This window comes from Heterodontus francisci, chromosome 1 (genome assembly GCF_036365525.1).
Source record: "Heterodontus francisci isolate sHetFra1 chromosome 1, sHetFra1.hap1, whole genome shotgun sequence".
Taxonomy (NCBI): domain Eukaryota; kingdom Metazoa; phylum Chordata; class Chondrichthyes; order Heterodontiformes; family Heterodontidae; genus Heterodontus; species Heterodontus francisci.
In genome coordinates, this window is record NC_090371.1 from 199,281,201 (window position 1) to 199,294,618 (window position 13,418).

General features: G+C 42.8%; 1 protein-coding gene across 1 annotated transcript in view; it reads right to left on the bottom strand.

Moving 5' to 3' along the window:
- Positions 1–13,418, bottom strand: part of cpe (carboxypeptidase E) — a 176,762-nt gene that overhangs the window by 33,894 nt on the left and 129,450 nt on the right. Inside the window, exons 4-5 of the mRNA XM_068019572.1 lie at positions 4,626–4,743; positions 2,447–2,629 (exon numbers count right to left, since the gene is read on the bottom strand). Coding sequence (XP_067875673.1) covers positions 2,447–2,629; positions 4,626–4,743 — 301 coding nt within the window. The remainder of the gene's footprint in view (positions 1–2,446; positions 2,630–4,625; positions 4,744–13,418) is intronic.

Sequence of the window (13,418 nt, forward strand, 5' to 3'; positions counted from 1 at the left end):
TGGAGGCGGAGAAAATGACGCTGAACAGACAGGTATCCTGGCTGCATAAAGAGGTGCCGGGCACAGCTCAGGCTGTTGTCAGGATACCATGAATATCAGGGATGATCTGGTTCAGGAGCATTTCGCCTGAATCCCTCTGCCCCAGTTGAGGGCCACAGCATAGAATGGAGTCTGAGATGCCTGCACTAACACATGCTTGGAAGATACAGCCTGGAACATCTAATCACTTATAGCCAATGAAGGAAACATATCTGTCAGAGGCTCCACCCTCAGTGTGGAGAATCCAGTCATCTCTTTCACTCCCTCATAACACTTTTCCTGTCACGGCAGCAATAAAAGGAGTGCCGGATGTGTGCCTTAAAGTGTCGTCATTTATACAGTGCAAAGAGAGGAAAAAAACAATAGACAGACCGTAGGAACACACTCCAGTGACTCACTCAATGCTCCATGTGACGCAGTGTTCTCCCTGCTTGGATAATGAAAATCTCTGCAGTGCTGAGGCTACCCAATGTTAGTCAGTGTTCATAGCAGCTCCATAATGAGCACATTGCCTTCTGGAATCACCAGGTCCACCATGAGCTCCCGTTTTGCCAAGCCTGACGGCCCCCTCTTCCACTATCCTGGTTATCTCCATCACTGCCTGCTCCACTGGGATGATGCGGTAGAAGAACAGCACCCCTCCCCCCGTCTGGACCCTCTCCTAGACATTGTGTGCTTATTTCTCCTGCAAGGACAAGAGAGAGCGATAAAGCATATTGGCCTCTGTGACCGATGTCATCTGCCCCTATCCATTAGGAACTGCATGCCTTAGTGGTGACAGGTCTTCAGCACCACCATGGCTGAGAGCCATTCTGAGGGGTCAGTAAGTGCCCTGGGCACCCATCTCTCCAATGTTCAGGAGCAGCATGCACCCTGAGGCTCCTCAGTTGGTGTGTCTGCTGGAGGGTGCAAGCCCTGAGACCTGACCAGAGTGTTAGTTGTTGCACTCACCGTACCAGAACATATCAGTTTGTTGAACCGGTAACGGCACTGAATTCAGTTTCTTCTGGTCCCACTTCTGCTGCTGTCTGCAGCAACTATCAGAACCCAGGCCTCTTTAGTTTCAGTTGGCGGCCTCCTGCTGCCACCCTCTGGAAAGAGGATCTCCCTCCTGTCCCTCACAGCCTCTAACATTACATCCGGGTCAGCATCGGTGAAGTCAGGGGCAGCCCTGCCCCAGGTGCCAGGACTCTGGCTCTCCTGTGACATCTCGCTTCCCTCTGATACTGTGGAAAGCTTTGGCAAAATAAGCAGATCTCTCCCTTAGGACAAACAGCAGCCTCAGTGATGGTTGTGTGTGGAGTTTAAATCAGTCCCACAATCTATCTGACCCATCTCTATTTCTAACCTACAAGCTCCAACTGAACAAGGAACCAGTCTCCTTTTCAATTAAGGGCTCATCCCCGACACAGTGGTAATATCACTGAACCTAATTCAGAGGCCCAGGCTAATGCCCTGGGGACAGAGGTACAAATCCCAACATGGCAGCTGATGGAATTTAAATTCAATAATTAATAAATGTATTTAATAAAAATCTGGAATTGAAAGTTAGTCTCAGTAATACTATCACCGATTGTCTTAAAAACCCATCTGATTTACTAATGTCCTTTACAGAAGGAAATCTGCCGTCCTTACCTGGTCTGACCTATATGTGGCTCCAGACCCACAGCGATGTGTTTGACTCTTAACTGTCCTCTGAAATTGCCTAGCAAACCACTCAGTTATCAAGGGCAATGAGGGATGGGCAACAAATGCTGGCCTTGCCAGCAATGCCCACATCTCATGGAAGAATTAAAAAAATCATGACTTTACTCAGTTTCCCACCAGTCTCCACTCTTTCCTGCCTCCGTGGAGACAATTCAGCCCCAGGACTTTAGCATATAATATAGACTGACAGCACACTGTAGTACAGAGAGATTGGTATATTGTCGGAGATATCATATTTCAGATGAAACAATAAACTGAGGCTTCATCAGCCTTATTAGGTGACATGAAGATCAACGAAGACAGCATAGTCCTGGTGGCCTAGTTACATTCATCCCTTAACTAACACCACCAAAGCAGATTAACTTGCCATTGATCACATTTACAGTTTGTAGATTTATATGTTAGTTGGCTGCCCCATATACCCACATCACAATAATCACTACATTTGAAAGTAATTCCTTGGCTGCGGAACCCTTTGGGGTATCCTGAGGACTTGAAAGTTAGTATATGAATGCATTTTTTTCTTTTTAAATGCAGATAATATATAACTAGAAACAAATTATTGGCTCCTCTACAAGTTAAGCAATAAAGTGCAATAAAACTTATAGTTTACTGTATGTACAGTAGGTAGCTATTATACAGGGTAGATTTTGATTTCATTGTCTAATACTGTGTTCTTCATTGTTACATTTTTACTTACCGCCTGGAACATTGTACCATGCTCCTCCATTGGTTATTCCATCAGTAAAGCTACTGTCATCATCGTTCACGCGGCATGGTAGTCTATTGGGGTTAGACATGACTGGATTTAAAGAGGCATAAGCCTCAGCCAGGCTTTTAAAAATCTTGTCATCTGGGCACGCGCTGTATTCATGGTTAGAACCTGCCAAAACATGCATTCACTTTTGAAGTAATCTGTTTAAGTAAACATGAATGGTTTTATTGCAAATGTAATTTATGACGATCACTGATCATAATACTTAAGATGACATGTAAGCAAGCCTCAATTAGCTGATTCACTTTAACCTAGCTCTCTGTACAAACATTATGCTGGATTTGCATATTAGGTTGTCCAGTTGTGTACATTAGATGATTAAAACACTGATTTCACCAGACCCTACGTCAGTCCATGATATGAGATCTGGACCAATTAGGAAATTCCACTGCTAATTCCTACACAGTTGCTTTTTCACAATTCACCACTGCTTCTGAACTGTCAAATAAAATTTAAGCTAAAATTAGACTGGGCAAATATCTCTAGATACAATTATGTGCGTATGTGCACAATGTTGAAAAATAAATCCTGCTTTGTTCCAATTTACACTTTACCCACTATGAAAAATGGTATTTGGATGAGGTACTAGAGGTGCCTGGCACCCATCAAACTGTACTCTGACATGCATCAGTGAGTTGGTTTGCATATGCAAAAGGTTGAACACCTGATTCAGGCGTGAACACTGCATTCCGATTTTTTGGCCTTTACCAATATGGCAGATTGCATACATCTGGCTTTTAATGAGCCTGCTCTTCCTGCCCGCCATATTGGAGGCTTAGGGAGTTGTTCTGCCCCCGAGAAACACACAGCCATGTTTCTGGGTCATGGAGTCAGTTTAACACAATCCAATAATCTGAACTGAAATTTGATTTCCAATTTAACAATATAAAAAAGGTCCTAAATCCTAAATTACTGATTGCTAACTGTGCTGACACATTAAAAGTTTTAAGTAAATTATTCTAATCCTTAATGCCATCTAGCTATGGTTAGCACGTTGTGCAAGATCAAACTGTTATTATTCTCAAAGATACCATAGGAGGGAAGAATAGGTCCTTTCTGAGGTAGCATGTTGCTTGCTAGCTTTGAGCTAGCAAGTACATTTGCTAAGTTATTACACTTGGCCAGTCCCTGGTAATTTATCTGTATTCTCCTTTGCAGCATTTTGATCTCAGCATTTATCTCTAAGCAATATTACAGTCTGTTGAAAACATGCTATTGCAATGATGATTTTTCACTACAATCACCTCCATGTTGATAGAACTATTAGGACTGGACTGTACTGTGACCAGATTCTCAGGATTTTTCTTCTCCCACTTCCTCGACACCTGACCACAATGGCAGGACAAATATTTGGTTTAATAGCAGAACTAACTATCTGTCAGTGAAGCCTGAACTAGACTTTGATTTCAGAGTGTGTCTGACATCAGGGAACGAGAATGAAAAAAAAACAATGATTTCTATATTTTAAAAGAAAAGCAAATATTTTGTAGTGCTATGGGTTTCAACCATAGAGCCAAAGCTTCCCATTTGTCTTTATCTGAATTTGGCATTTTTAAAAGAACAATGCCCAGAAAAGCATCTTAAAATATTATATTTGTCAATTTCATTAAGCAATTTCATTCACCAACATTAATTGTCTGAGGTTTCTTTAAAACCACTGGCTAAGGTGCCATCGGGTAAGTAAATTCGCTCAGTATTCCCTATTACACTACTTTTACCACATGTCCATCAGACTGATTTTTTTTTTAAACTTTATTTCTAAAAACATAATACTCAGAAAATCCAAAGCAAGGTAAGTTACCAGAACTGCAAAGTTCTAAAAAATTTACTTGGTATTTTGACCACAGCGAGAGGTTGGCATTGTAACATGCTTGATAAGTGGTGCTGTACAAACATCAGGTGACATCATGGCATTATTTACTCCCTCTTCTGTACCTTCCAATATCCCACTGCCCTGCCTGTATGCTGCCCCCTGTCCCGGTTTAGACTTGACATAAGGGGGTCAATCCTCAGGAGAGACTGACCGGTTGACATCACTTTCTTTGTTTTATGCTCCATTTATGCCCAGCAACATAATTTGTCATCAGTTTTCTTTTGTATTTACCAGTGCGAGTCTCATCATATGGGTAGTTCGCTACAACGTCGCCACCATGAAGATTTGCTGAGAGAACAAATGGAATATCCATGATCCAATGCATGATAGCTTTGGTCTCTGGCGCGAGCTGCAGGAATAAGACTCTCTCAGTACAATAATGTATGACATGTTTACAGAAGATCATCCTGAAGTATTAGCAGTAAATAAAATACTCCCAGGCATGCACAATGTGAACTTGAATGTGAAGACTCTTGAACCCAACTTGTTATTAGAATAGTTTGGATTTGTTGCTCTAAAAATCTTTGTTCTACATACTTTCAATCTATACTTGTGGTCGTGGCATTATTTTTTTAAACCAAAGATTCCCTTCTCCTATTCCCAACCACTCAGTTTCACAATATTGTCTTAAAACCAGAAGAGCCTGTGACTTCAACTCTGTGGAAGGAAGTTCTGCGGTTTGAGATGAGCAGAGTGTAAATGCCCCACCTAGTGGACCGTTCGGAACAAATTCAAACATGAATAAGCACAGTACATACTATATAGTAATACATTTTACTTTTCATTCAATTATATACACTATCAAAGTTTCTGGGCAACAAAAGCGCTTTCCATTCTGTGCACATTTAACAGCATAGAGACATTATATAATGTGTAAAGCACATATTACTGGCCTGTATGAACCCGATGTTAGCAAAACAGGCAGTACCAGAAGTTCAGTGAACCAGTCACTGCAATAAATCACTGTAGAATACCCAGTAACTTCTGTCTCACAGTTGGTTTTCCCATTATGTTTTACATTAATATTTAATTTTATATTGCTATACTGTTGTGCTAGTGTTACAGGATCCTGGAACATGGAAAATGTGTTTTCCCGACTGTTGGTCTCAGCAAATCCAACAAGTTTACTTTGGTGATGCCGCTGGCTATTTGGGACCCACATATTGGCAGTTGCACAGCATGAGAGCAATATAAAAACAGCTTACAATTAAGTACTTCTGCTGATGGCAGGCCCAATGTCAATAGCAGCAACAGGAATGAGGGAAATTCACACCACAGAGTAGTAGCCTCTGGCTGACAGGCAAATCACCATGAACTACCATTTTTTTCTAGCCTTAGGCCCATACAGACGAGCAAAATGTGCTTTATGTATTGCTACTCTGAGTGGATCTTCATCCCACATCAGGGAATGGTGAAGAGCAGAAAGCTGAAGCCGTGGTCACAACTTTAGACCAGCACATACACAGTATCAGACCTCCACAATTGTTTTTGTGTTACCACAGGTACTCTGAAATAAGTCCTGCAATATAAGCAGGGGAAAATTACTGGAAATGGTTCAACAATATTAACTGCCCAATTATGAACTTGAACAAGACCACATCAAAAATGATTTTTGGTCTTTCCAATTGGAACATATTGAATAACTTCGCACTAGAAACATCCCTTCCTCCAATAAATGCATCAAATGGAACACTGGAACAGGAGGAGGCCACTCAACCCTCAAGCCTATTACACCATTTAATTCAATCACAGCTGATCTGCACCTCAACTCTACCCAACCTTTCTTCCTATCTCTTGATACCCTTCCCTAGGAAAAATCTGTCGACGTCAGTCTTGATCATTTTAATTGACCCACATCTGCAGCCGCTAAGGAGAAAGAATTCCCCATTTCCACTACCTTTGAGTGAAATGGTGCTTCCTAATTTAACTCCTGAATGGCTTAGCTCTCAATTGAAGATAGTGTCTCCTTGCTCTGGATTGCAATGCCAGAGGAAATAGCTTCTCTGCATCTATCCTATGGAGATCTGGTCCAGGACTTTACATTGGAGTTACAGTACATCAGCTCAGACATGCACAGGAAATTGTTTGGACAGCCCGCTGCAGGGTGGGTTTTTGACCAGAGGGTAATAATTTACGGTGCTGGTTTGCTACCTACATATTACCACACTTTGGCTGAAATATTCAAATTAGATGCAAATGACAGAAATATGTCACATTGTGTATTTCTGATCATTTGCAGCCAAAAAATGCTGAAATCTGGTGTTATCTATACCAGTGAAGGGGCGGGGGGATTTAACATTTAAAGGACCACTGTAGTCTATAGATTTGATCATAGGGTAACTGATTACATAGGGAGGTGTGGGATGTTTTATGCAAATTTCAAAACATCATGACCTGTTTGAGAGGTAACTGAGCACATTATGGTGCAGCAACCATCTGAGGCCTGCTGCAGTCACTTTCTAATCCCCCCCCCCCCCCCCACCCCCGCCAACGCCCCACCTTAACCTCGCCACTCCAAGGCGGGTTCTCCAACAGAGATGGGAATCCCAACTAGAAGCCATCAAATGTATTTAAATTACTTTTCCTTCCATAATAGCAGCCTTTCTAGATATTTTTTGTGTTTGTGCGAAGCAGACATTGCAGGTCTGGAGCATAATGAGGATGCATAAAAAAGGTTAAGTGAGGGCATTACACATAGATAAATGCAAATTCACCAGCACACAGATTACCTTTCATCTCATTTTTGCATTTTTTCTTTAGTTCTTCTTGTGACACACAACATGCCTGCTGATCAGTTTGCTCCCAGGCCTCGAATTATGAAGCTTTGGCAGTTAACAACAATCTAAGGAAACTTGGCTTTTGATGACTCCTTGGATAAATATTAGTTTCCATTTTCTAACTCCACTGATAGCTCCCCCGAGCTGACACAACAAAATAATAATGCGGTGTTTAATTAATTTGAATAATGCCCTACCACTCTGTGGAGCAGCCGTCTGGAAACAGAGCAAGAAGTTTGAAAACGGCAAAGGCTTTTCAGTATCAAAGGAGGTTTAATGACAAGGAAAAGTGGGAGAGGGACAATGTATGTTCTGTATTAGGTATCTTGGTCACAAGTGGAGTTTCACAAGACTATGTTGGGACCTCTGGTGTTCATTTTTTAGTTTAGTTTAGTTTAGAGATACAGCACTGAAACAGGCCCTTAGGCCCACCGAGTCTGTGCCGACCAACAACCACCCATTTATACTAATCCTACACTAATTCCATATTCCTACCTGTCCCTATATTTCCCTACCACCTACCTATACTAGGGGCAATTTATAATGGCCAATTTACCTATCAACCTGCAAGTCTTTGGCTTGTGGGAGGAAACCGGAGCACCCGGAGGAAACCCACGCAGACACAGGGAGAACTTGCAAACTCCACACAGGCAGTACCCAGAATTGAACCCGGGTCGCTGGAGCTGTGAGGCTGCGGTGCTAACCACTGCGCCACTGTGCCTCCCTTGCGCCATTGTTTTCATTAATGTTCCGAATTAAAGCATTAATTGAACCATTTGAAAATTAGCAGATAGCATGATGGCACTGTAATTTAGACAAAACTAATAGGCTGCAGGTTGATTTATTTAAGAGGGGGCAGGGGGAGAAATAGGCCCATGTGTATGTGGATAAGTGCAATATCATACATATGGGTTGAGAAAACACAAGGCACATTTATGCTATGCAGCAGTGCCCATCAAAGGTTACAGATCAGGCATTGTGAGGTAGTTATTGGGAAGACAATTATAGTTTTAGGATGTATTGTGAGCACTATCATGTACAAAACAAGGAGCATTCGGCTGCACAAGGCTGATTTTAATGGAGGAGTTCTATAGCAGACGGGTGATACACTCTGCCATTTTGAAGATGAAAATATGTCCCGAAGAAGGGTCACTGACCCGAAACGTTAACTCTGCTTCTCTTTTCACAGATGCTGCCAGACCTCCTGAGTGGTTCCAGCATTTCTTGTTTTTATTTGAAAATATGTCCCATTGTGTCCAGTTTTGGTCCCTATACATGGTGCAAATAAAGGCTCAGTAGATGCAGAGGAGGAGAACCAGAATGATAACTACTCCAATGTCTCTTAGTTAGCAGGACAAGCTTCAAGGTTACTTACTTTGGAGAAAAATAGGATATAAGGGGATATGTTGCAGATTTTTAACATAAAGCAATGAAATTCAGTTAAGTTGGTTAGGTTATTTGTAATAAATAGGAATGTGGTTAATGAGTGAGTAAATGGTGTATGTGGTTACACAAATGGAAGCAGGTCATTTGGCTCGTCACCTCTGTTCCAGCTGTTAAGGTCGAACCCCTCAAGACCAGTTTCTGTCCTTTCCCTGCACTCTTCTACACTTTTATTTTAAAAATATTTATCCACTTCCTTTTTAAAAGCTATTAAGGGTTCTGCATCCCCCACTTTTTCTAACAGGGCATTCCAATTCTTAACAATAAAATAAATTATTTTTCCTCCCTTCAGTTTTCTGCTAACGATGCTTAATTTATGCCACTAGTTATTGGCTCACTGACTAATGGAATCATTTTTCTCTATTTACCTTATCAAAGTTCCTCATAACTTTGAGCACCTCAATTAGATCTCCTCTTAACTTCAAGAGCCTTGTTTTCTCTAGTCTCTCCTCATAATTAAAGCCTCTCCCACCCGGTATCATCTCAATGAATCACTTCTGTGCTCTCTTCTTGGTCTGGACAATCTTGTAAAGTTGGGCACTCAAAACAGAGCACAAAATTCTATGTGCAGTTTAACCAATGATTTGTAGAGGTTTAACACTACCTCTTTGCTCTTGTACTCTGCACCCCTATTTATTTATAGCAGCTGGGTTCCTTCTAACAACCAGATGAGAGGGGTCTAGGGGGTTCCCTCAGCTTGTGCCTGGTTTAATCGTAACAGGGTTTAATTTTTTAAAAAGCATCGTGTTTTGGCTCCCCCTGTAGTGAATCCTTGTTCACCGCTTTCCAATTGTAAGGTAAAGAAATTAATTCAGACAGGTTTTCTTAGATTTTAAACAAGAAAGTTGAAGTTTATTAATCTTAAACTCTAATCTGGTTACCGACTACAAATATGTGACGCGACCATGCTAGCATGCATATGCGATAAACACACACGCAGATAGAGACAGAAAAAGTAGAAGGAATAAAGGGGAAAAGTTTGAGGCAATATCTGGTAGAGAGACAGACAGACAGACAGAGGCTTCCTTGTTCCAGGTTCCAGTTCAAACAGCCTCTGCCTCTCTGTGGCACAATTCAAAAAACCCCAGGTTGCCCAGCAGGTTAGTCATGTGACTAGCTCATTTGACCACTTTTGTTTGTGGATTCCACCATCTTAGCAGTCATCCTGGAATGTCTGGTGATCACAGTCCATTTTGGGTTAAGTGGACCAGGGAATAGTCCTTGTCTCTCCAAGCATTGTCTGTTAGTATGCAAATATTTTTCCAGCCAAGTGTCTGGTGATTTTCTTCACTCCAGCAACAGTTTAAAATCAATGTTCATATGACAAAATTAATATGCCTCATTCTTGGCAGGTGGTGGGGATCTGTATAACACCTCCATAACCAGTGGAATGAAATGCGAATTTAAAAAGAGCATTTCATTAAAAGGGACGAGAGAGAAAATAAGGTCAGGAACACACACACGCATTGCTCTCATTCATTCAGAACCCTAACAATTGTTACATCCTCTCTTTTCTTGGGTGCAAGTGCCGCTTTAAAGGTCCCTTTCTGGCATTTCAATAAAGATGCAGTTTTTGGGTGGTTATTTTTCCAGTTTGCACATTTCCACGACTGCCTGAGGGGTCTTTGTTCTTGTTGAGGTCTACAGTGGGAGGGTTAGGTTTAATTAGCCCTAGGTGAGAGTTCTGCTCAGGGGTGGCAGCAGTGGGTGGTTCCACTCTGAAATCCCTTTCAGTGCTTTGATGAGTCATGCAAGAGCTTTTCACTTCAGGGGATTGCTGGTTCCTTTGTTCCCTGATTGGGTTTGGGTGGGGGGGGGGGGGGGGGGGAAGGATTCTTTGCTAATCTTCCCTTTGTCCTCTGGGACACCCCACTTGCAATATTTATCCAGATTCCATTGCACACCTCTGCGGCACTTCGACTAGGTGAGGCATTACCCTCACGGTTTCTGCCCTCTTGAGGACTTTCTTCATTACTGCAGGTGCCTGTAAATGCTGTTAGCAACTCTGGTGGGGTGCTTCTAGTGTCTGCATTTACATAGGAGGATGTGGGGTCTAATGTTTCAAACATTTCAGGGTTGCTGACCGGATGTAGGGGTTTTCATCTGGGATTCTTCCCAGACTTCCTTTAACCTGCCCTCTTGGTCCCTTTTTCCCCATTCCTTTCAAACCTGTTGCCAGCCTGGTGCCTGCCTGTCCCCTTTTGTTTTCGGCAAGGGTCCCTTACAGTTTATCAGCCCTTTGCTGGAGGGTCCTCCAATCACCGATACAGTACTTATGGGTGCAGATTTCACCGTAGGTTGGGGTTTCCCCTCAACCTGGCACATGTGACAGCTCCTAAAGAACTCCCACCACATCTTTGTGGAATTTTGGCCAGTCAAACTGCTGTCTTATGCGGGCTCTGGTTTTTCGTATACCGACATGTACAGCCACTGTAATCTCATGGACCATTCTTAATATTTCTCTCTACCTCTGCGGCACCACTAATTGGTGAACCACTGACCACTCCTTGCCCTCAGGTCTGGGAGGAGAACTCCATTTCCTCATCAGTACCTCATTCTTTAGATAGTAGCAATCAGGGATTCCCTCTGCTTCACTTTCAGACTGGGCAGCCTGTGCTAACTCACTCAATACTGGGTCAGCTTGCTGAGCTTCAGCTAGGGAAAATCTATCTAACTCATTCCCTTGGTCTTCTAACTTTCCAAAGGAAGTCTTGGACAGACAGACGTCTTGGTCATCTGCCTACAGTGCCAATGCAGTCTCCTCTAGGGGAGCTGGTTTGACCATGGCCTGATTCATTACACATTCAGGGAAACTGCAGTGGACCTTCTCCTGCCATTGCCCTGTCTCTCTGGCCTCCTGCGGTCTTTCTTTCACTACTGGGGAAGCTACCACCTTCATCCCCACCAGATCATTACCTAGGAGCAGGTCAACCCTGCCCACAGGCAAACTAGGGACAATCCCCATGGTCACCACTCCCAAAACTAGGTTGCACTCCAAGTGCACCGGTGTAAAGATACAGGCATACCCTGCCCTCCAATACCATTCACCACCATTCTGGAGTTGACTGCACTCTCTGGGGAAAAAGGTCAGGCCTTTTCCCAGTTAGAGAGATCTAGTGCCCCTGTGTCCCCGAGCATTACTATGGGCTTGCTTGCCCCACTTGAGGGGTATGGGGTTACTCTCCCTTCAGACACAAAACCCTGATAACCTTCAGGAATCCTATTAAAGTTTCCTGCACTTGCAGCATTAAGCTTCCTGGGTCTCACTCGTGCTGCAGTTAAAGCCACAGCTTGCTCTGCTGTGCTTTCCATCAGGGTCTCTTCTTCACTGAGCAGGTGTGCCTACAGGTTTTCCCTTCAGTTTCCAGCTCTCAGCTCTTAAATGCCCTGTTTTATTACAATGGAAATACATAGGTCTCCAGGTCTCTGACCTGCTTACAACACTTACTTTTTTGGCTGGAGGAGGGCCCCCGGTGTCTCCTGCTTTTCTTTCCCTCCCCAGGACTGCAAGGGCTTCTATCAACCTCTCACCCTCTGTCCTTTTCAGATTTGTGGGGGTGATTAGGAAAGGTTTTCCCTTGGGAAACTGACTTGTAAACGAGAGCAAACTCATCGGCCAGGACTGCTGCCTGCCAGGCTGTATGCGCCTTCTGCTCTTCTACATGTGTCTTTATGGAGAGTGGGAGAGAGTTTTTAAATTCTTCTAGCAAAATTACTTCTGAGATTTTCATAGCTGAGCTGTACTTTAACAGCCCACAGCCACTGGTCAAAATCCAGCTGCTTATTTCTCTCAAACTCCAGATAAGTTTGATCAGCTCGCTTCTTGAGGGTTCTAAATCTTTGGCAATAGGCTTCTGGTACAAGCTTATATGCCCCGTGGATAGCATTTTTTGTCAGTTCATAATCTGATGAACTCTCATCTGGCAACATGGAATAAACCTCATCAGCTTTTCCTACTAATTTACTGTGTATCAGCAGAGTCCAAGCCTCAGCTGGCCACTTCAACTGCCTTGCCAGTTTTTCAAAAGACACAAAAAACGCTTCCACTTCTCCCTCATTGAATTTTGGGATCAGTTGGGAAAGTTTAACAATTCTGTACCCAGCCCTGAATTACGCTCCTCCATATTAGCCATGCTTTCACTGGGGTTACTCTGTCACCCCCTAGTTAACTCAAGCTACCTTAGCTCTCTCTCTTCACATTCTTTTTGGAAGATTCTTTCTCTTTCTCGTCTCTCTCTTTCTCTGTTTCTAATTCAAGTTTCCTCTGTTCCAATTGTATCTTTGCTAACAATACCCTGCCGGGTTCTACTTCTAACCCTGTTTCTGCTTCTTCAGATTCAAGGGAAAAATGTTTGGCCACTAGTCTTAGGAGTTCAGACTTCCTAGCCTTGCCACTTACAGTGATCCCACACTGCTCAGCCATTTTCCTCAACTCATCCAGGACAGTGATTTTAACTTATCCGAACTTACTTCACCCTGGCTTGGGGATCTACTAGCTTCAGTTGCAGACATGTTAGTATTCAAGCACACACAACCACAAAAAAACCTGTATTGAAATCTTGCTCTTTTGTTTGGGATCAATTTGGCTTCCCATTTCCAATGTTATCATTTGTCTGTGGGTAAAATCCAGGGTGGTAGCCCCCTAATTTCTGTTACAATCAGGTGAGAGGGGTCTAGGGGTTCCCTTTGCCTTGTTTAACTGTAACAGGGTTTAATTTTTTTTTAAAACACCGTGTTTTAGCTTCCCCTTAGTGAATCCTTGTTCACCGTTTTCCAATTGTAAGGTAAAGAAATCAATTCAGAT